Source organism: Dryas octopetala, chromosome 4 (assembly GCF_963921425.1).
Source record: "Dryas octopetala chromosome 4, drDryOcto1.1, whole genome shotgun sequence".
Classification (NCBI taxonomy): domain Eukaryota; kingdom Viridiplantae; phylum Streptophyta; class Magnoliopsida; order Rosales; family Rosaceae; genus Dryas; species Dryas octopetala.
This window is the reverse complement of record NC_141369.1, coordinates 23,795,421-23,818,470: the sequence shown is the minus strand read 5'-3', so window position 1 is coordinate 23,818,470 and position 23,050 is coordinate 23,795,421. Positions and strand designations below refer to the sequence as shown.

The 23,050-nt window shown below is 37.7% G+C and overlaps 5 protein-coding genes across 6 annotated transcripts; 3 read left to right on the top strand and 2 right to left on the bottom strand.

The window, feature by feature from the left end:
• The first annotated feature begins 6 nt into the window (after positions 1–6).
• LOC147288547 (RNA-binding KH domain-containing protein RCF3-like) lies at positions 7–2,951 on the top strand. Of its 2 annotated transcripts, XM_086242512.1 has the most exons (6): positions 596–977; positions 1,070–1,327; positions 1,448–1,714; positions 1,913–1,983; positions 2,380–2,450; positions 2,607–2,951. In XM_086242512.1, exons 1-5 carry the CDS (start codon positions 651–653, stop codon positions 2,426–2,428), a joined length of 972 nt encoding a protein of 323 aa, XP_086098638.1. In that variant the 5' UTR covers positions 596–650; the 3' UTR covers positions 2,429–2,450; positions 2,607–2,951. The 2 variants fall into 2 exon arrangements, with proteins under 2 accessions (XP_086098639.1, XP_086098638.1); XM_086242513.1 differs by lacking the exons at positions 2,380–2,450; positions 2,607–2,951 and adding an exon at positions 7–371 and having other exon boundaries at positions 582–977; positions 1,913–1,987.
• A 4,079-nt stretch (positions 2,952–7,030) lies between these two features.
• LOC147288546 (uncharacterized) lies at positions 7,031–7,537 on the bottom strand. The gene has a single exon (XM_086242313.1). It carries the CDS (start codon positions 7,342–7,344, stop codon positions 7,183–7,185), a length of 162 nt encoding a protein of 53 aa, XP_086098439.1. The 5' UTR covers positions 7,345–7,537; the 3' UTR covers positions 7,031–7,182.
• A 311-nt stretch (positions 7,538–7,848) lies between these two features.
• LOC147288545 (Pentatricopeptide repeat (PPR) superfamily protein) lies at positions 7,849–12,060 on the top strand. Its single transcript, XM_086241132.1, has one exon. It carries the CDS (start codon positions 7,910–7,912, stop codon positions 11,720–11,722), a length of 3,813 nt encoding a protein of 1,270 aa, XP_086097258.1. The 5' UTR covers positions 7,849–7,909; the 3' UTR covers positions 11,723–12,060.
• Positions 12,061–16,093: 4,033 nt separating this feature from the next.
• On the top strand, positions 16,094–16,920 carry CASP5 (casparian strip membrane protein 1). Its single transcript, XM_086242125.1, has 3 exons — positions 16,094–16,350; positions 16,472–16,595; positions 16,702–16,920. The coding sequence occupies exons 1-3, from the start codon at positions 16,127–16,129 to the stop codon at positions 16,918–16,920; spliced, it is 567 nt and encodes a 188-aa protein (XP_086098251.1). The 5' UTR covers positions 16,094–16,126.
• A 458-nt stretch (positions 16,921–17,378) lies between these two features.
• LOC147288543 (Pentatricopeptide repeat (PPR) superfamily protein) lies at positions 17,379–19,139 on the bottom strand. The gene has a single exon (XM_086242142.1). The coding sequence runs from the start codon at positions 19,132–19,134 to the stop codon at positions 17,512–17,514; it is 1,623 nt and encodes a 540-aa protein (XP_086098268.1). The 5' UTR covers positions 19,135–19,139; the 3' UTR covers positions 17,379–17,511.
• Between the last annotated feature and the right edge of the window lie 3,911 nt (positions 19,140–23,050).

The following is a 23,050-nucleotide window of genomic DNA, read 5'->3' as shown; positions in this document are numbered from 1 at the left end:
ACACCAAGTCCAAGATTCGAATCGGTGAGACGGTGCCCGGTTGCGATGAGCGGGTCGTCACCGTCTACAGCGCCAGCGACGAGACGAATGGGTTCGAAGATAGCGGTAATTATGTTGCTCCTGCTCAGGACGCTCTGTTCAGAGTGCATGAGAGGGTTATTGCTGAGGACATGCATGCTGATGAGGACAATAGTGACGGAGGTCACCATGTAATGGCTCGGCTGCTTGTGCCGTCCGATCAGATTTGTTGCGTTATTGGGAAAGGAGGACAGATTGTTCAGAACATTCGGAGTGAAACTGGTGCCCAGATTCGCATTCTTAAGGATGACCATTTGCCTGCTTGTGCTTTGAACTCTGATGAGCTTGTGCAGGTAGATTGAATCAATTTTTAAGCTTTCCCTGTTATGCTTGCTATGTATATGGCTTTACGAGTTTGTGATGATGCTGGAACATGCTAATATTGTTGAGTATTTATCTTTGGAGTCGTTTTGTACAAGTCATTTTATGTGTGGTAACTTGGATATTCCTTTCCTTACTTATACTTGTGAGTTTATTTGTTTGTTATTGGTTGTCGGCTTCAGATATCTGGCCAAATTGCATCTCGCCTTCATGATAATCCATCACGTTCCCAGCATTTGCTTACTTCTACGATGCCTATGTACGCATCTGGTGGTTCGCTAATGGGTCCGAGCGGTGGTGGCCCAATAGTGGGGATAGCTCCATTGATGGGTCCTTATGGAGGGTATAAAGGTGATGTGGGAGACTGGTCACGCTCCTTGTACTCGGCTCCAAGAGATGAAGGTTCTTCCAAAGAGTTTTCTATTCGCTTGGTTTGTCCAACTGGAAATATTGGAGGTGTGATTGGGAAGGGCGGTGTCATAATCAATCAAATTAGACAGGATTCTGGGGCTATCATTAAGGTTGATAGTTCAACATCTGAAGGAGATGATTGTATAATAACTGTTTCAGCAAAGGAGGTGAAATACTAATCCATCTGTTTACGTATTTAGTTGTATTAGTGGAAGATTTTACATGATTGTTATAAATATTTTAACACCTACTATTTCAGTTCTTTGAAGATACATACTCAGCTACTGTAGAAGCAGCAGTGCGTCTGCAGCCCAGATGCAGCGAGAAAGTTGAAAGAGATTCAGGAATTATCTCATTCACCACCCGCCTACTTGTGCCAACATCACGAATTGGCTGCCTTATTGGTAAAGGTGGAGCTATTGTAACTGAGATGAGGAGACTTACCAAAGCTAATATTCGCATACTTTCAAAGGAAAGTCTTCCCAAAGTTGCATCTGAAGATGATGAGATGGTGCAGGTAAAGACTCTCATGGTGCTCAGAATTTTCCGATTACTATATCTTCTTTTTTCATTTAGATTTTTCTCTATTAAGCTGATATCATATAAATATTGACAATTCTCTATTTTAATTTGACAGATTTCTGGAGACCTTGATATTGCCAAGGATGCCCTTGTACAAGTAGTCACTCGACTGAGAGCAAACCTTTTTGACAGGGAAGGTGCAGTGTCTGGATTCCTACCTGTTCTGCCTTATCTTCCTGTGCCAGCAGATGCTTCAGATGGTCCAAATTATGATAGTAGAGATGGTAAAAGACATGGACGTGGACATTCTTATTCTTCTGGTTATGGTGGCTCAAGCGATTTTGCAGCGAGTGACAGTTATGGAAGTTATGGTGGTTCTCAGGTATGTTTTTACTGTGATTTTTACTCTTTTATAAGTTTTAGTGAATGAATTTTTGCTTGAAGGTTTTCTTCTTTCCTTAGATCCATCTTTTGTAATTTGGCTATTTTCTATTTAATGCAATACAATCTGTTTGTTAGTTTGTGCAACCACCAATGTCTTCATTTGGTCATTCACATTTTTTCTTCATATCATATGCAGATTGGTGGTAGCGGCGGCGCTTATGGAGCATACGGAGCTTATTCTTCTTCTGGACGTACTGGTAGTTCCGGGTAAAACTTTTGTTCCATTGTTTTCTCTATTTTCTTGGCCTTCCATTTCTTAATTTGTTTGTCCTCTATTTCTTTTTCCTTTCCTTTCTCTTTATTTCCTATTAAGGTATACTAGCCTATCGTTTCCTATAAATATATATCAAATAGTCAAGCCATATACCCAATGGTAATTGACAACATAACAGTTTAGTGTAAAACCTCTAGTTTAATACTCATTTCTAATAACATTTTATGAAATTCAGTTACAAATAGTTCTATTGAGTTATCCGTTTTATGCATGAGTGCAAGAGGCTTCTAGTGTCGACTTTAATCAAATAACAGGTTAAGTTTTTTATTTCACCGTCAATACGGGTGTCTTAAAACACATTAATCCTGATTTGAACCTTATGATATCAGGTTATCTAGCCAGAACCCTGTTTCTCGGCGGAGAAACTATGGTTACTAGTATTTGATGATGGTACCCGCAGGTAGACTACGGTTGTCTTTGATATTTTCTTGTCTAATATTATAACTGGCATTTTCCCCCTTGGCCAGTCATTTGATATCGTAACCTATCCAATCTCCCTGTATATAAAATTCTGATGCTCTTATTCCTTTTTGCCTTTCCCGTCCCATCAAAACAGCTGAGTTCTATGAAGCCTGAAGCCAGCCTACTGTCTGCCTAAACCGGAAGATGAACCAGCATATGACATTGTCCTGGCCCACCTTGACGCTTCTACTTAAAAGGCCAAGAAACCAAATTTACCAAGCTTACTATCTTCGTGTTCCCTAGAACCTATATAGCCATGTTGCTGTTTTTCCTGTTACACTTCTACGATTATGAAGCCATGTTACTTCCATCCTGCCATTGTACTAGTGTTTATTTTTTGTGCTTCTCAGCTATGTAGTTTAATTACTTTGTGGTTTTAATTTATGTTGTTGATTATGGAAACTTAACCGCTTACTTTGTGATGTAGCAGATTGTTGTATCATCTGATTGCAGGCGTTTTATGATTTACTTCTGTATTATCCGGATTAACCTTTTTGGCATACATGTCATATTTGTGCAATCCATCTGCATCAAAACAAAAAATTCTTTTGAGGACCACCAATCTGAATTTAGTTTTGATTAAAGTGAAAATTTGGTGAGCCCATTGAACTGCCAAAGACAGCATTTCTTGAACGCACATGTTATACTAATGGAGCAGGATGTGTAATTGAAGCTCAATGTCCCAGCACGACAGGTAGTGGAATGGAGTATTTTGGAGGCCTCTGTTCTTATAGTAGCCACTACTTTTAAGCTGTGTGCCTGGTGGTGTTCATCATTGAGCTTTAATTAGACAACTGGCTGTATTGTATAAGTTAAATGGAATGCTTCAAACAATTTGCTGTTTTTGACTATTTTTGGTCGAATTAAAATTTTATTTAGGGTCTGCTGCTGGCAGTTTGTTCATGTTCAGGTAAGTGTGGAGTTTTCTTGATGGTATATCACATACCAATTTGATGGATGCTTGGACCTTCAGAACTAACTCTAGCAGGCCAATTCGGACATATGTGGGGTTTGTTGGAACTCGTGATTCAAGTGGTAGGTTGATTTATTATGTTACTTGTGTTGGTTGTGTCACTATCTGCATCTGGCTAAAAATGTTCTAAGTCTCTTGTACTATGCATTTGGCAGGTTCTATGAATGCCGTTGGCATATGAAACAAGAATTTTTTGTTGCAAGCACGATCTAAGCAGGCGTGCCCTCAATTAGTTGAGTGCATGGTCTAATTTGTTGTGCATAACAAAATAGGATTAAGTTTCATGAGAAAACAATGATGAAATGGAAATGCTGTTTTCTTACTTTGCAGTTTTGACTTTTGAGATGATTACTGCTGGTACAGTAGAGTTTCTGTTTCTGTTTCTGGTTTTTTTCTCCTCTCTTTGGGGTAAGAGTGGCGTTTTGAAGCTTTTGCTTGCTCGTGTGGGTGTTACTATCACCACGGCTGAAAGTAAATCAAGACAACCCCTTCACCAGGTTAAACCCTTTGTTATGCAGTAATTGATTCTTAGACAATAAGTTAGAAGTTAGTTCAGGATCTTGGATTTAAAAGATATTATGAATTGGTGCCCAAATATATAAAAAATTATTATGTATAACTGATATAAAGTCAGTCACGGTGATAGAAAGTCAGTCACGGTGATAGGTGATAGGTGATAGTATATCGGTTATACCATCCATATTGCAATCAATGTTATTTGAAATATTAAAAATTACCATCGAGGCTCTAATGTGTGCATGAAAGCCATGAAGCCTCAGCACATTTCATAGTATTGATAGTATTGATTACGCCGGCATTGATCAACAAGAAACTCTGTGAACTTCCTTTTGGAACGCTTGTTTATCAGTGCTGTGAACATCCTTTTGGAACATTTGCAATGTATAAATCATATGGCCAATATGTTCGTAGTGCGACCCAAAAAAAATGGAGGCAATATATATATCACAAGGCCTTACGGCCCTTACAGATTTTAGAAAGGAATCAGATTGCTATGTGCCTATGCATAAGTTAGCAAGCATTTTGGGCTCACTTTCCAATCTGATAGATGTTCTTGCACTGTTGTACTCCCCGTCGGTGAAAGTGAAACCCTAAAATTTGTTGGTATTTAATATGGCCAAATGTAGTAAATCAACTCACCTAACTCACTCCTACCCAATAGTACATATTCTGAAGAGCCATACCAATTCATTTAAACAAATCAGATGAAAAGGCATGGCAATGACTTAAATGGGCTGAATAGGTGTTCTGAGAAAGCAGTCAGAAGAAAGTGAACTTTAGGTGATGGGGATGGATCTTTAGGCTTAAATATCTCTTGGTTTATGCACCCCTGCACAGTCGCATCCCATGTGTATGAACCCTCTAAATTACTCATCTTTTCCTCAGACCCTATTGGGCAAAAGGACGAAGATCTGACAGTTCTAGAGCTGCTCTACTTGTACAAGGAGCTGTGAGATCATTAATGCTTATACTGTTATGGGAACCGAGTAAGCAATTTTCTTTATATAAAGCAACTGGCCAAGTATCTATCTATCTATCCAGTATCTATCTATCTATCTATCTAGTATCTATCTATGTTAGCCTCACAAACCTCATTCGTCCAAACCCTGCCAAGAGGGTCTTGTAGTCCAATCCGCTTCTTCTTCTCTACCTGTTTCCACAGTCTCCCTTATTTCCCTCTTTGGGACAATGCTTCTTTTCTTGTTGAAATAAGGAGAGGTGTCTGTTTCCCATATTCTACTAGGGAATGTTGTCTTTCTCCTTTGGGAAAATTCCTACCCCTCCATTTTTTTTTAGTTTTCTTGCAGTTTGAGCTCCATTTGATTGGTTGGCTTGTGGGAATGTCTGCCTCTTTGTTGCAAACTACATATAAACCCATTTACATCATGGAAGTACAATACATGTTATACTATGGTATACATATTTTCATCTAAAGTCTTGCATGTGTGAATGAGGTCATGTGGTGCAGCCAAGGATGACTTGCCGGAAACATATCTACAACAAGCTTTGTATAGATACATATACACATAGCATATATATGCGATATGTATTTGTCATATCATGCATACATACATGTTGTGACAGTGGGTTGATCGGCAAGTCGTCTCTGGCTACATTATTGCCTCCTTTTCTCATGCTAGATTTATGATGATGATCACAATAATGCAATAGAGGTGGTAGTGATGATCTACAACAGTTAATAGTGGAGCCTACCCCTCAAAAATTGAAGGGTTAGTCAATATATCTACCTATGCAACTTCATTTGCGGGTATTTCTTTCTTTATGCATGTTTGAGATCAGATTCTATTATCCAATCTGTCACAAACTTTGCAGATGGAAATCTCCAGGTTTCTGCATCTTTCGTGCGAGGTTTACATGCTTCGAGCTTTTATGATCAGTTGCTACAACTGCTTAGCCTTGTGAATTGTACTTATCATTTGATGCTTATACAAATATAGATTGACCTCTACACCAATATCATTATGACATTCTCCATTAATTAAATATAGCCTTTGGGTAAAGATCATATATATAAACATAGAACTTTGAATTTGCTTGACACATGCTGATGAAGTATGCTTTTAATTCGAAGATACGAGAAACTAGCCTTATAGATTGGCCTGCAGAACCTTTATCACTATGAAGTTTATGCTTCAACTGGGGTGCTTAATTTGACCGAGAATTTTCTGCAGGAACATATGGAACAGTCCATATTTGTTTTTCATTCAAACTCCTTTCATGTCCAACTAATATCTAATTCTGATCACAGTACATATAAACTGTCCTTGTCTGCCAAGTTGATGCTACAATTTTAATTTTTATTAGTCATATACAGGATGTTATGCATATATTATTATATACTCATGCAATAACCTGCATATAGACCTTGATAGTTGATACTTCCTCTGTGCCACGTACGACAAAATAGTGGCAAAGTTCGTACCTTTTTGGCTTGGCTTATGACAATGGTGGGTGGGCTAGTTAGGACTTGGGACTTACCCACAAAATGCTACATTTACCATATTTACCCATCAGATTGATGCTTCCATCTCGTCTTTTGGCTTATAGCTCATGACAATGGTGGGTGGGGTAGGTAAGATGCTACATGTAATATATTTATCCAAAGGTTTATTACAAGAGCAAAGCTGTATTTGTTCACAGTGAACAATATTTATTTATGTTGTCGCCAGGATTGTTCCAGGAACAAAGATAAATAAAACTATGCAGGAGAGATGTGCCATTGTTCTAATGAAAGTGTTAACTTGGATGTTGAATCAAATTTATACGAGGGTTGATCCCAGAAGAGCTGCTCTTTTGGCAGAGCATTTTCTCATGCCCTGCTCAATATTCATATGCCGTACAATCAATTGCACGCGCGTATAGAATAGTCCTGCAATTTCTCTTGCACTCTCTTCCTAACCAAACTGCTTCTAAATATGAAAATAAAGGAATTCACTGTGGGTTAAGTTAGTGCATAAATTCACCCATATTGCATATGTTCAATCTCTTCAATACACACACTTCAATATGAAACAAACTCCAGATCACATAAATCTCCAAAAAAACTGTCTATCTATATATCAAGCAAGTTGAACACAATTCCACCTCAAATGGGTACATAAGCAAGCATACACACACTCTAATTATGAAACCAAAAAGGGAACCGAAGGAGAGCTAATTAAAGAGATATAAGACCTTCCCTGACAAGCAACCCAAACATGAGAACAAGGAGGCCAACTGTGACACACTGAGTTGGAGAGATAAGACTCTGAGAATAAGCAGACAAGGTGACTGCTGCACCCACCAATCCAATCACAAGAGCACTCCTGTTCTGATTCATTTTCTTTGTTTTCTTTTCCAGGAAGAATTACAACTTCAATTCTGATAATTGATGACTTTTGGTAGATGATTAGAGCACCAAATGGAGCTACTTATCTGTTTTTCGAGCTTAAGCCAATTAAGGGTCAACGCTTCTGGTCTCGCATCACAAGCACAATGCCCCTTCGTGCTCTCAGAGAACACCACAAGTCAACCCTTACATAGATGGATATCATGGATGATTAATCCATATATCTCACATTTTTATACCGTGTCAGGTTATATGATATTTATACATTAAATATTAAAAAATAAAATAAAAAACTGTCTAATTAATTTTTAACATTAATTACAGTCCAACCCTCATATTTGTTTTTTTTTGTCTAGACCCTCCATTTTTTCAAGTTTTCTAAAAATTTAGTCCTTCTTTACGAAACAAGGTTTTTTAACTTTTTTATCCAACTTTTACAAAACGACGTTGTCTGCTGCCGTTTCTGGATTCCACACGGACAGTCAGACACAAACCTCAAACTCTGCCGAGAACTCCCAAGGGCCAAAGCACCTACTATGCATGTGGCCTTACATAGATGAGACGAAGAACCACCACCACCTCCATAGCTCTCTGCAATGGAATGCTCCAAATTTTACTTACTCGCTCACCCCACAAGCCCCATATCAACCAGGTTCGTTCTCTTTACTCTCTGCTTTCACTCTTCACCACTAAGTGTCAATTCTCAACCACCACTTCTCTCATAGACCCTTCATCACCATCATCTTCAGCAGCCCGAAATAACAGCACCCACATAGATTTATCTTCTATTTGTTTTTCTGGTATCGCCCAATCTGTCATTTTGTGGTGCCCCCACTTTTTTGAGGAGAATAAAGGCAAACACTTTGCTAATGCTTCTCTAAAAGACCTTCTTTTAGAGATTTCAAACGTAGTACCTGAATACACGCGCAGACTTAGGCGGATTTCGGAGCTGAAACCAGAAGATGTGCTTGAATTATTGCTGGGTTTTCAATTTCAGTGTGGTAAAGTTGGATTTGAAGCTAGAAAGGTTGAGTCTTTGTGGGGAATTTTCAAGTGGGCCAATGAACATAGTAAGGGTTTTAAGCATCTTTCTCAGTCGTGGGAGGTCATGGCCTCGATGCTTGTCCGAGTGGGGTTGCTTAGAGAAGTTGAATGTTTGCTTTCCACAATGGAAAGTCAAGGAATTTTATTGAATAGTCATGAAATTTTCAGTAATTTGATCGAAGCGTATGTTGGAGCTGGTGAATTAGAAAGGGCCATTTCTATATACGATCGAATGAGGCGGCGTTTAGTCCCGTCATTATCTTGTTATGGTGCTCTTCTTAATCATTTGGTTCTAATGAAGAAGACCCAATTGGCTTTCCGACTTTGTTCGGATATGGCAGAAATGGGTATTGATTTGAGAGATGTAAAGAAGGCCACTTTTGAGAATGTCATTAAACTGCTTTGCAGGGATGGAAAGATTCAGGAAGCAAGAAATCTTGTCAAGAAGGGTATGGCTTTTGAACTCAAGCCTAGCAACTTAGTGCTAAATGAGATTGCTTATGAGTATTGTGAGAAGAAGGACTTTGATGATCTGCTGAGTTTCTATGCTGAAACCAAGTGTGCACCCGATGTTCTGGCTGGGAATAGGATTATGCATTCTCTATGTAGCAATTTTGGTACAGGAAGGGCAGAACTATTTATGCGAGAATTAAAACATTTAGGCTTCATTCCTGATGAGATAAGCTTTGGGATCATGATTGGCTGGAGCTGTCGCGAACGAAAACTCAAAAATGCCTTCATTTACCTGTCAGAGATGCTGTCAAGGCACCTAAAGCCCCACATATGTACCTATAATGCTCTTATCAGTGGAATCTTTATGGAGGGTATGTGGAAGAATGCACAGGAAATTTTTGATGAGATGGTGGATAGGGAGACAATGCCTGATTTATCCACTTTCAGAATTTTGTTAGCAGGCTATTGTAAAGCTAGACAGTTTGATGAAGCAAAAAGGATAGTTTTTTATATGGAAAGCCATGGATTAATTCAAAACTTTTCAGTAGAGGATCCACTATCCAAAGCATTTATATTTTTGGGTTTCAATCCATTAGCTGTGAGGTTGAAGAGAGATAATGATGTGGGGTTTTCTAAAACAGAGTTTTATGATAATCTTGGGAATGGACTTTATTTGGATACAGACCTGGATGAATTTGAGAAAAGAGTCACTGGAATCCTAGAAGATTGCATGGTACCTGATTATAACTCACTCTTGATGAAAGAATGCACTCTTGGAAATTTGAAGGGTGCATTGATGTTGGTAGATGAAATGATTCGGTGGGGGCAGGAATTTTCATTTTCTATCTACTCTGCCTTTCTGAAAGAGCTCTCTGCATCCCCTTCACATATCAAGGGAATCACCAGTATAGTGGATAAAAAGCTTCACTTGGTAAATCAGTTAGACCAAGAAACTCTAAATTTTCTTGTCCAAGCATTTATGAAGAAGGGATTGACATATAATGGAAGGATAATATTGAATGGAATGTTCCAAAGGCGCCTGAAAATCAAGAATGAGACATATACTGCTGTAATTAAAGGTTTATGTATGAAAGGAAACTTGAGGGAGCTTCATGATTGCTGGAATGATGCTCAAAATGACAGATGGTTACCAGGGTTGGAAGATTGTGAAGCTTTAATGGAATGTCTTTGCAAGCAAAAAATTCTAAGGGAAGCATTACAGCTTCTTGAAAGCATGCTGATAGCCTCCCCTCACTTAAGGTTAGATATATGTCATATGTTTCTAGAAAAACTTTGTGTTACAGGTTTTACTAGAATTGCACACGTATTGTTGAAAGAATTTGAACAGCGTGGCTGCTTACTGGATCAGATGGCTTATAGCTATCTTATAAGAAGATTGTGTAAGGAGAAAAAGTTTCCTGTAGCCTTTACAGTACTTGAAAATATGCTGGCTAAAAATTTGACCCCATGTTTGGATGTTTCTGTTCTATTAATTCCTCAGTTGTATAGGGCCAATAGACATGAAAAAGCTATTTACTTGAAAGAGATTGGTCTAAGAGAGAAATCTTTGCTTTCACTCCCTGTTGATCGTGCATTAATAGAAGGCTGTTGTATGACAGGGAAGGTTGGAGAAGCAACCACTCTATTACAGAATATGTTATTGAAGGGGCTACTTCCAGATGCTGAAATTTACAATTTTCTGGTTCAGGGTCATTGCAATGCTAACAACTTAAAGAAAGTGAGGGAGCTACTTGGTGTCATGACAAGAAAAAATTTCACCATTTCACTCTCATCTTACCGCAAGTTGGTGCGCTTGATGTGTGCGGAAGGTAGGGTTTTATGTGCATGGAGACTGAAGGAGCTTATGCTTGGACAAAGTGAGCCTCACAATCTCACGATCTACAATATTCTAATTTTCTATCTTTTCCCAACTGGGAATGCTTTGTTTGTCAATAAAGTTGTAGATCATTTGCAAGAGAAGAAATTGCTACTCAATGAAGTAACTTATAATTTTCTTGTATACGGGTTGTCTCGGTGCAAAGATGTGTTAAGTGCAGTGGACCAACTGTCTACTATGATGTCTAAGGAATTCAGGCCAAGCAACCGCAACTTGAGAATAGTTATAACCGGCCTGTGTGATATTGGGGAGATTGAGAATGCCTTGGAGCTGAGTCGAGAAATGGAATTAAGAGGCTGGGTTCATGATTCAATCATTCAAAATGCTATTGTTGAGGGCCTTCTTTCTCATGGTAAACTTCAAGAAGCCGAAAATTTTCTGGACAGGATAGTAGAGAAATGTCTAGTTCCTGAAAATATCAACTATGATAATCTGATTAAACATTTTTGCTCATATGGAAGACTGAGCAAGGCAGTTGACCTTCTAAACGTAATGTTGAAGAAAGGAAATCTACCAGATTCTACCAGTTATGATTCTGTTATCAGCTCTTGTGCAATTAATAATCTGGATCAAGCTATGGATTTTCATACTGAGATGTTGGATAGAAATCTTAAGCCAAGCATCAACACATGGGAGATTCTTGTCCAGAGTTTTTGCCAAGTTGGACAAACTGCAGAAGCAGAAAGGCTTTTGATTTCCATGGTTTGTGTAGGTGAAACAGTGACCAGGAAGATATACTCCTCTGTAATTAATAGATATCGCTTAGAAAACAATCTCAGGAAAGCATCAGAGCTCATGCAAGCAATGCAACAGAGTGGTTATGAGCCAGACTTTGAGACACACTGGTCTCTCATAAGCAATCTAAGCAATTCTATTGACAAGGACAATACAAACAGCAGCCGGGGTTTCCTGTCAACGCTTCTTTCTGAAAGTGGATTTTCTCGGCAAAAGAATTCAAAGGCCAATCTTGGGTAACACACCCTCCATTAATTCATTAACTCATTATTTCATTCTTTTAGTTTTTTAACTACTCTTGGTTACTTATTGCCATTTTCGTCCACTAAGTGGCTTGTGACCGTATTTAGCCACATCTTTAGATGATCTGATGATTTGATTTAAAACTAGACATCTCCCAAGTGACACCTCACTTGCTCCGTCTTATTTGGTCATTTAATTTGATGCAAATAACATTACTCTTAAAACTATAATGGCTTGTGACTGTAAGTCTGTACATAACTCAAGTTTGTTGAACCTGATCAAAAGAGTTGTTATACAATACATGTGTATACCTCACTCCCTCAGCTATAATTGTAATAATGGTTTCTAGTAAAAGCACATTTTGAATTTGCCTTCTCAAATTATGTCCTGGTGCTTCTTTAATTTGCATTATAAGGCTTGCATGTGCGTTCAAGTAGTGAATTTATTAGAAGATATCAAATGATTATTGGGGGAAAACTTCATATTTGGTTATCAACATAACTCGGGATAATTTTATTGTGCTATGAGTCTATAATAACAAATTAACCTTAATTTTTAAATATAATATTATAATTGTCAAAAGTAATAAAGGTAAAAGGTGTAGTTGAAATTTAAATGTAATGGTTTAAATTTTAAAAGATGGGTTCTTCTAATGATATAAATAAAGAGGGTTGCTATTTGCATACTCTTTTTTTTCTTGTTGCATACCCTTCTTAATAATAATAAAAAAAAAAACCAATGAGAAAAGACTAACACACCCTTCCTTTCTTAACACACCCCAATTAGACTCCAAAAAAATTTCAGACCCGTACAAATCCAGTTGGACTGCGACTCGACCCGGCCAAATCTTCGCCGTCCGGCCACCTTCCGACGAGAGACTAATTGAGATCTCTTCGTCTTGGCGGCGCTGACCTCCCTGTGGAGTCCAATCCTTCATCCCGTTGCCGTACAATCCGAATAGATGCCGAGAAGCTTTGGCTGCCGCTGGCTTTCTCTGCTGATTCTGGTCGTTTTCTGCCACCAATGGCCACAATTTTGGTATGGTTCTCTTCCTTTCCTCATGGGCTTTAAAACCCATATAAGATTGCTTATTTTTATTTAGTATTTTGAAAGTTGGTGATTTTGTGGAGTGAGAGGTGGGTTGGGTGGGTCGGGTGAAGGGAGGGAGGGAGGGAGGTGGTCGGATGAAGGGGGGAGGGGCTAGGTGCGTTGGGTGAAGGGGGGGGAGTGGTCGGGGTGAGGGAGGGGGAGGTGTGTGTTGGTCTAAGTTGGGTGAGGGAAGGAGGGAGGGGTGTGTTGGACTTTTTCCTTTAGTTTTTTATTTTTTTAAAAAAAATGGTGTGCAAAAAAAAAGTGTATAAATAACAGTCCTCTAAATAAAACCCATATTCTGAATGTTCTAACCCGGACCCACGACCCATCTTAGAACAACGCGTGAGGATGTTGCATGATTTACTAGTTTTATTAGGTCATTTTGTTTTTAGAAAATTAGAATTAAATACCAAATCTCAATAATTTTTTGATATAGCATGAAAACCATATAATTTTTCAATTGAACTACCAAATTTAAATGTAGTTTTTTAGATTAGGTCACAAATATGTTGGCCTATTTGATTTAAGTATTTTCCATTTGACATTTTTATTCTTTGGCCCACATATGATGAGTGTTAGTTAAAATTTATAAGGTTTTGACAAAATTGCTCTTGACACTTTTATATTATCTTGAAAATTTGCTAATGCATGTAGTCTCAACTTCATATTTAGTTGTGACTGTACGACACTCACAACTTCAAATTTAGTTGTGACTGAACGACAGTCACATCTAAGTTGTGACTTAATTGAATTTTTTTTAGAGAAATCATACTACAATATAATATAAATAGAGGTCAAAACAATACTTTTACTCAAAATAATATATAGTATAGTGGTGTGAGTTGCCTCTTTCAATTTACCAAGATAGTCACAGTTAAGTTGTGATTGGATTGATTTTTTTTAATATAATATAATATAAATTAATGTAATATTTTTGATATAATGTTATTTTTATTTTTTTATTGTAGTGGCATATGATGTAATATATGTAAATTTTAATACCTTTTACTTAATTAATTTGTTTGACTTTTTAACTAATCTAAAATGTTATTTAATTTTGATACCTAAACTAAAAAATTATTTAAATTTAGTAGTTAAAATCAACGAACCTTTTTATTTTTTTGGAAAAATAATAGTTTTATTAGGTCTAGCCGTCTAGGATACGTATATATACACTACAGTGAACAATCTACAGAAACCCTTCAAACCGTGTTGTTCATCCCTCCCAAACCCAGCGCATCTTGTTACTGAGTCTTGCAACTGGGTGAACTCGGGTTCGTGTTGGGTAAGGGATCGAAGAGATGGGGCTGAGTCATCAAAGTGGTACTTCTTAGTTCTTGTGGGTAGCTTTCACTCACTTGTGGGGTTAGGAAATTTTATTTATTTTTAGTTAAACCCTTTTCGATCTTAAATTTCTGAAATGTTTATTTGGTTTTATATATCTATCTGTATTTTCTTGCTTGAAATTGCACTTCAATGCAGTTATTGGTTTTCTTATTTATCTATGTTTGGGAGTGTTATCATTTAAGTTGTATTTACTATTTAATTAGTATGGAACTTGTATAATTAAAATAAAGCCCCATCCTTAATCAGGTAAATTAAGAACTAATTAGTATTAGGAACTCGTTCCATTCGGATTATTGAGTGAAATAATTAAATCAATAACCAATACAATTCTCGTACACTGTGAGTCAGTAGGAGAAAGTTATCGTTTAACTGTTAACAGCAGCTACACCTACATGCATACATTAGAACATATATATGCATGCATACCAGATTTCCTTCGGTGTCGTGCAGTATGGCTCTCTTGGCAAAAAGCTGTTGATTTGGCAATTGCCAGCAAATGCTGTCACCCTGCTCCTGATCGACTTCCATGGCTCATGCTTCGTTCTCGGAGTCGCGGTAATTCTACTACTGTTAATTTCTGCTTGAATCCAATATCAGGTGCCCGAGTGATGCTCCCTTCACAGTCCACCATTCCATGGAAAGACCGCAGAAATCATGAGTTTTCCAAACTAGTAGCCTCTTCACTACCAACAAGCCAAGCTGTCTTGTGGCTGGCTATTTTTCAAGGTCCAGGTTTGGCTTTCTGTAGGCCCAGTCATTACGAGAGGGGTTAGAGGACTCCAATAATTTATGGGAGATTATATGCTGCAACAGGGAATGCATCAAGATTTTTAATGGTGTTTCACATCCAATATACCAATAACGACGACCCTCCAAGCCTTATAGAAATCTGGCAACACCAGCTAGGTCCTCAAAAAGTCTATCATGCACAGATGTAGGGGGACAATCAAGAAAATGAAAACCAGGGCCCACAGAGAGACCAAACTCAGCAACCCCATCAGCCAACATATTCATCTCACCATAAACATGCTTGATCAGACAAGACCAAGCAAGGCCCACCAGATTTTGACATAGTAGGAAATGGGTGGAGTGCAAAGATAAAGATAAGGCATGCAACTGATCTGGTGCCAAGGATAATATAAATAAGAAAAGCCTTACCAACTCTTTAAAAGCAAAACAGACGCAGATAACATTGTTATGGGCCTATGGCACAAAGTGGGAAGTTGGGAAAATTGCTGATTGAAAAAAAAAAAACAAAAAACACCAAGATTCAAGATCTAATATCTGCATGATTTGGTTTAATGGAGTAGAGAAGCTCTATTGTTAAATCTATTTCTTACTGATGTTAAAAAAAGTGAAGGAATTACATGGATCCTTTTTTTTTTTCAAACTAAAGGGAATGAATTGCATGGATTGACCAACTCAGTTTCTAGTGTCATCTGGTCAAGCCTTTGCTGCCCCAGAAGTCTCTAACTGCCCCCAATTATTCACATTTCACAAGCTCCCTCCAAAGTGGGAGTTTCAGAATCATAAGGTTCCTCTTTTTCTGCTTCATATGTCATATATTTCTTTCCAAACATGATGGTTTAGTCAATTTGCCAATTTTGGGTCCTAAAGTTTGGTGGAGTTGGAAGAGGGGATGAATGGTGTCACATTATTGGTCTAAAATATTTGAATAACAGAGCAAGTACGAGTAGGTAGTCTTTGTGCCGTGTGCTTAGCCTGCCCAAACTTCTTGGCTGGCACAAACTTTTTTCTTTTTTTATGGGTTTTTCAAGTGATAAGGTCCTGATGCCAACGTAAACTTTTATGGGATTTTCAAGTCAATGGAGACTACCAACTATTGCATGCATATATAAACACCCCTCAGACTCTGCTCTTCCATGCACAAGTTAGTTTCCCAAACTCAAGTCTCCAAACCCATCAAAAAGACGAGTTTAGGAACCAAATTCATAGAGAAACATGAAGGCAGGAGCAGCTCTTGAGATTGGTGAGTCCAAAAGTAGTTCAACCCCAAGAAGTGGGGTGAACAGAGGGGCATCTATACTGGACTTCATTCTGAGAATAATTGCGGTTCTTGGTACCTTAGCAAGTGCAATAGCCATGGGAACAACCAGGGAAAGGCTTCCTTTCTTCACTCAGTTCCTTCAGTTCAGGGCTGAGTATGATGATCTTCCAACATTTACGTATGTGTTCCTCACACCATCAAGTTTTAATTTCTTTGTTCATCTCACATGGATACGTTTGGTTACACAATCTTCATTTTTTATACATATACTTATACACTTGTGCTTATTCTTACAACAGGTTTTTTGTGGTTGCGAATTCCATCGTGAGTGCCTATCTGGTGCTTTCTCTAGCTCTTTCTATCTTCCACATCATACGAAGCAATGCGAACAAAAGCAGAATTTTCTCGATCCTCTTCGACACGGTAATGCTTATAAATTAATGTGAATTTCTTAGTTTCCTGAATGTTTAACAAACTACACAGTGTATTGAAAGTTCTCTTATAGAAGTGAGCTTACACTGTTGTGTAGGGAATGCTGGCTCTTCTGACGGGAGGTGCCTCTGCAGCAGCAGCAGCTATTGTATACTTAGCACACAAGGGGAATGCTAAGGCAAATTGGTTTGCCATCTGTCAACAATTCAACTCCTTCTGCGAGCGCATCTCTGGCTCTTTAATCGGATCTTTTGTAGGAGTTGTTGCTTTTATACTCATGATCTTGGTGTCAGCTGTGGCCCTCTCTCGACGTTGAGTGTCATATATTTCAATTATGCACATATATATGATTAGTGCATCAGTTTGTTTGTTGCTGACAGTTTGCATTCGTGTGACTTGTGTGTCATCTAAAATGTTTGTTTCTCCTTTTGATGTGGAGTGTATATTGCATTATTGTATTCCATTGTGTTTCCTTGCCCAATTATTGTCTCTCAATTTGACTGTCAGTTCTAGGCTTCTAGTTGGTTTTCGTAACTAGTTCAATCTACTCCAATCCAAACACTGTTCATCTTTTTATTAGGATATAAAATGGGAGTACCTTCATGTGCCTCTACTACAATACCTAGCTGTTTTTGACAGAGAAATCTAGATTAAATAACTTGAAGCACCATTCTAAGCAATCACCCATACCAGATGTTGGGATTGAAATAAAGAACAAATTAAAATGACGCAAGGAAAAATAGTGGCATCACAAAGGATACAATCCCAAATTAAACAAGAACTATAGGAAAAGGTAGAACTATTATTATTACTATATAAGTCAAAATTGTTCAACAATTTAGAGACACATAATAATGACATGAGAGCATCCGATCACCAATCTGAGATGTAAAATCCTTTATTTTTGTTAAGAAATTAACTTAGGTTTGGAATCAAACAAAAAATGCATGAGAGCACTGTCATCTGCTTCAATTATGCTACATCCAGGCTCTTTCTTCACCCCACTGTCATCCATTAGCTTTCTCACCTCCTCAACCCCATGCCACTCACCTCGTGAAGCATATATGTTAGATAGTAGAACAAAATCACCACTCTCATCCCTTCTCATTTCAAGTAGCCGCTCGTTTGCACACCTGCCCAGCTCTACATTTCCATGAACTTTACAAGCCCCAAGCAGAGTCCTCCAAACAATGGCATTGGGTTCAATTTCCATCTTTTCTATGAACTCAAATGCTTCATTTAATAGCCCGGCGCGCCCTAGCATATCCACCATGCACCCATAATGCTTTATGTTTGGCTCAATCTTGCACTCATTCCTCATGAGGTTAAAATAACTACGCCCCTCTTCAACTTTCCCAGCATGACTGCAAGCAACCAAGACTCCAACAAACGTGATCTCATTCAGCCTGATCTTCAACCTCCGCATCTCTTTAAACAGATTAAGTGATTCCTCAGCGTGGCCATGAAATGCCAAGCCTCCTATCACCGAATTCCACGAAGACACATCCTTGTCCCTCATCCGTCGGAACACTTCAAGTGCCCTTTCAATACTCCCACACTTGGAATACATATCTATAACCGCATTTCCAAGTATGGTGCTCACATCTCCCGAACCCATCTCCAGAAGAGACGAATGTATCTTTTGCCCAACATCTAAATCTCCAATATCCGTGCAAGCAGACAAAAGACTCAACATGGTCACTTCATCAGGCTTTCCTCCCAGACTTTTCATCTCCTCAAACATCTGCAATGCTTGTTCATTAGACCCACAAAGTACATAGCCCGCTATCATTGCATTCCAAGTCACCACATCCCTTTTCGGAACCTCATCAAAGAGCTTCCTTGCACTCTCCATCTCCCCTTGCTTTGCATACCCCGTAATCATCACATTCCAAGAAACCAAATCTTTAACAGGCATTTCATCGAAAAGTCGCCTTGCCACATCCAACTTCCCTCTTCTTGCATATCCTGCTGTCAAAGCTGACCACGGTACAACATCCCTCTTCGCCGAACCATCAAACAGCGCGCTCGCAACCCTCAAATCTCCACAATTGGCATGAAAATAAATAAGGGTATTCCTAACAAACGTATTCGATTCAAAACCGAACCTCACAACCTTCCCATGAATCCCAAAACCCATCTTAACCCAAGAAAGCTTAGTGCAGGCCTTGAGTATAAATGGAAAAGTGAAGCTATCGGGCCTTGCATGCCGTTTTTCCATCTGGGTATATAGAATAATGGAGTTTAATGGGTTCTGGCTCTGAGCTGAGCCTCTGACCATGGTGTTCCACATGAAGGTGTCTGGTTCAGCAATATGAGCGAACAGTCGGTGGGCATAGTCTATGGTGCCTGAAATGGCCATAGCACTGGTGAATATGATTTCTCTGATAGCAGAATAGTTGGAATTGAAGCCATTGACGACCATGAAAGCGTGGACTTGTTTGAGAGTTCGGAGGTTGGTGCATTGTTGCCAGAGGCTTGACCGTTGGTCACGGTTGGCGCTCCTGTCGTTTGGTCTCTTTCTGATCATAACATGTCATGCACTGATGCACCCACTCCTTTTAATTGTTTCTTTCTTCATTTTCTCATTTCACTTGGACTCTTCGAGGTTGGGTCTATGGGTCTGTCTGGGCTTTAACCCAGCTTCTTGGCCCATCTTGTTTTTGGGGCCATGAGCTTCTTGGCCCATCTAAATTGGAAGGAGACAATCAAACTTCAATTTTAGAAAACAAAAAAATAAAGAAAATGAATGTTACATTTTATTAAAGAAAATTATGAATTTCTAGAACCAATGGTTTTTATAAAATTATTCAGACCAAAGATCTACCACCTCTTCCAGATCCTGTCATATCATATACAATTAGTTGGCTACATATAAAAAAAAAAATTGTTGGTAACATAATATACTTATATAATATAGTTCCAAGACTATTGTAGGATCATCGCATCTTACAGAATAAAATTAATATATTTAATTGGCTTTGTAGTCAGTAGTCACTGGAATATAATTATAAATGATCTTATCCTTCATAAGCCTTTGTGGAAAAATTGTAGTATACAAAGATTATATAGTACATGTTTTTGCCTACTCACATATGATCGCACATACACAAACAAATATTTATGAACCTATTACTTTTATGCTTACCAAATAGTGCTTGTAACCGTAATAGACAGATAGTCGAAATATCTTTCTATTTTTGGTCAAATTCAGTATATTTTCTTCTCCTAATTCTACCTAGTTGTGTCACTAATATTTTTGTCCATTTTTCTAGCTAGCTAAATTATAGAATAACAAGAATTATTAGAAAAATTATTATATGTGATCGTAACACTTTGTGACTTAACAACGTGGTGTTACTAATTCACTTAGATTATAATACGTGTACAATTTTAAAGGTATTTTTTAGAGTTTAGGGTTTTAGTTTTTAACTATTATGCATGTGTTATAATTTAAGTGATTAATAACACTACGTTATCATGTCACGTGGTGTTACAGTCACACATAATAATTTTTCAAATTATTTAAGAAAAAGTCTCTACCTAAAAAAAAGTAGTGAATCTCATGATTATGTGATGGATTTCGTCGCATTAATATTAGAATCTGATACAGTGTGTCTCTCACACTAACGTATTCATAATTTGCTCTATTATAAAGATAAGATATAAAAATCTTATGCTAAGTTGCTAACCAATTTATTGCCTCATCTTTGCGTCACTAATTCTTCTTTTTCGGCGTTCGTATCCAACACTCAAAACCAAACTTTTGTTTTTTGGTCAATATCACTCAAAGATAAGTTAGAATCTAATATGATAACTTTTTTCCAATTTGGGTTAAGTAGTACAAGATTTCAAAAGCATCCTATGAACTTTTCCCCATTGGTTTGTGAACTGTTTGAATTTGGTCTAATTGATGAGATATTTTAAATTATGTTCCCAAAAGTTCTAAATTCTGATTACCCTGTAAAGTATCCCCAATCTTTTGATTTAAGCCATAGACTATACCCATTTATGGTCCATAGAAGCATATTCGTCTTTTATTTTTTGGCCTTCATATAAATAATATTCAGTATCATTCATGTCATATTCGTCAAACATAGAAAGTTAAATTTAGGTGTTATTGGTGACAATGATCACTTAAAAAAGAAGACAAAAGAATTGCGTTTTGCATTTCCTAATGAAAATCAGACTATTTCCAAGGTGATGAGTGATGACTGGCCATTAAAAAAATGGAATGCTATCTATTTTCTTTAATTCACTTTCTCCATCGACATTTTTCTTTACTCATTTTATAATGTATTTTCATGATCAAGATCTTTATTTTTTAGATAAATATTTGAAGATTATTTCTACAAAAAATTAACTAAATCGAAAAACGTTTGATTATATAATCGTTATCAAATAAACTAAAAGTGAATCAAATTATTACAAAAATCGTATATTTATTTGATCACAATTATATAATTAAAATAATTTTATCTGATCATGAATTTACATAGCGGAATCAAAATAACAAAAAAAAATATATTAATGAAAGAAGATGAATAGAAGAAAGTTGATAACATTCATCTTAAAAAAATACCCAATCATTGAAATTCTGTTGCATTAATCCTCTAGCAGTCTATGACTCTATGTCTATCCCAAAAATTTCAGTAGAAAAAAAAAAATTAAAAAAAAAATTAAACAAATAAAAAGAAGAAGAAGGTAGCTATTGTTGGTCAAAAAAAGAAGAAGAAGGTAGCTACTAGCTACGCAACTGGGTAGTCTACGACTCTACTGTACTAATAATTCTGATAATCTAATCGAAGAATTAAAGCCGATTCTTAAATTGTCAAAGTTTTCTGCGAACTCTGTTCATCCACGTGTCCGTTTCAATCGTGGCCTCCTGTCGGAACAGAGGAAGCATGACCCACAGTGCCAGCGCAGCACTTGATTATCAGTCAATGTTTTAAAATAGGTTGGGTTACGGAGCTTTTTCACTCAGCCAATCAGAACTCGCCAAGTCCATGAGTTTGGTTGATTTTGTCGGCAGTGGCGGCACAGTCTATTCCTTCTCTCGGACTCTGATGGGAAGACAATTGACCGTAGGATCGAATGTGAGCCGCCCGATCAAGAAGGTTGCCAAGACGACTAGAAGTCCTCAAAATGGCTACACTTTAAACTCCCTTATTAAAATGTTTCCTAAAAAAGAAAGAGGTCGATTTTGTCATTATTGGAGCTTAATTAAGGAAAAAGAAAGTTAATTATTGAAAACTAATCACAACCATTCACCAGACAAAAACTATTGAAGAGGTTAATTATATGTATATTATATGGGTCATTAATTAGTTTGGATTACCAAGCTGCGAGATGTGCACTACTACTACAAAATTTGTAGCATATTTTGACAAGCAACACACTACTAGTCATTTGTTTGACCTTGGGCCTTGGCTTTGTACCACTACTACTACCACATAAAAACAAGGCATACGGATCTTCTTTTGGGTTTTTATCGCTAAGTGTTTTTTTCGTCTAGAGCTACATTTTTGAATTTATAATGTTTGAATGGGACATGTCACATGTGCATTAGGTGAGCCCAGTAATAATAATTATGAAAACTACAGTTGCGTACGGTGAAATTAGCTAGTCATTAGGACTCATATATACTTGTTAATAAGGTAGGGCCATTAGGCCATAGCTAGGGTCCCATTTTCTTTAATTAATTGCTGGAGGACAATAATTGTTGTTGACACAAGTTAATCCTTGAATGGGTGCCTTTGAGGAAATAGCATAATTACCAAAACTAGTTTGAAAGGTTCAGTGGAGAGTGGAGATTTTTTTTTTTTTTTTTTGAGAATAAAGCATATCATTGTATTAAAACAGCCAAAAAGGCAGAGAGAATACAAAATATGAGCCCAAAGGCTTACAAGAAAACAAAAATCCACAAAAGTGGAGCAGAAAATCCCACAGAAATTCGAAGATATCATAACATCGGCATCGAGCAGATACTATAGTCATCAAACGGAGCCAGAGAGGCACCGTAGGAATTAGCGAACTAGTCGCGTTTGGATTCACGATCCTACCAACATCTCTAAGTCGAGGCTGACAATAGCGCAAAGTGGTGGATGTGGCAATAGTAACTGGTGGAAATATGACCGGTACCGGCGAAAATAATGACTCCCTAACACCTTGTGATGAGCGCCAGAGAAAACCTGAAAGCATCAAAACACAAAACAAACCAAAACAAACAAAATCTGAAAAACTCTCACGAAGAGAGATGAAGAAACTCTCACAAGGAGAGATGAAAACGCTCTCACTTATTGGGATGAGAGTATCCCAAAGGACAAAAATAAAAACACAGAAAAAGGAAAAGAAAAACAAAGGAGAGAAGGGCGAGGGGAGGAGCAGTCTGTGAGAACACAAGGGCCGCCCCTCCCCCATGGAGAGGTTGAGGGGAGGAGAGAGTT

Bases quoted from the DNA above. Each gene is read 5' to 3' on its own strand.
- LOC147288547 (XM_086242513.1), top strand. From the start codon at position 171: ATGCATGCTGATGAGGACAATAGTGACGGAGGTCACCATGTAATGGCT. The intron at 978-1,069 runs GTGAAATACTAA...CTACTATTTCAG, and splicing joins TAACTGTTTCAGCAAAGGAG to TTCTTTGAAGATACATACTC. The intron at 1,328-1,447 runs GTAAAGACTCTC...TTAATTTGACAG, and splicing joins AAGATGATGAGATGGTGCAG to ATTTCTGGAGACCTTGATAT.
- LOC147288546 (XM_086242313.1), bottom strand. From the start codon at position 7,344: ATGAATCAGAACAGGAGTGCTCTTGTGATTGGATTGGTGGGTGCAGCA.
- LOC147288545 (XM_086241132.1), top strand. From the start codon at position 7,910: ATGAGACGAAGAACCACCACCACCTCCATAGCTCTCTGCAATGGAATG.
- CASP5 (XM_086242125.1), top strand. From the start codon at position 16,127: ATGAAGGCAGGAGCAGCTCTTGAGATTGGTGAGTCCAAAAGTAGTTCA. The intron at 16,351-16,471 runs GTATGTGTTCCT...TTCTTACAACAG, and splicing joins GATGATCTTCCAACATTTAC to GTTTTTTGTGGTTGCGAATT. The intron at 16,596-16,701 runs GTAATGCTTATA...ACTGTTGTGTAG, and splicing joins TCTCGATCCTCTTCGACACG to GGAATGCTGGCTCTTCTGAC.
- LOC147288543 (XM_086242142.1), bottom strand. From the start codon at position 19,134: ATGATCAGAAAGAGACCAAACGACAGGAGCGCCAACCGTGACCAACGG.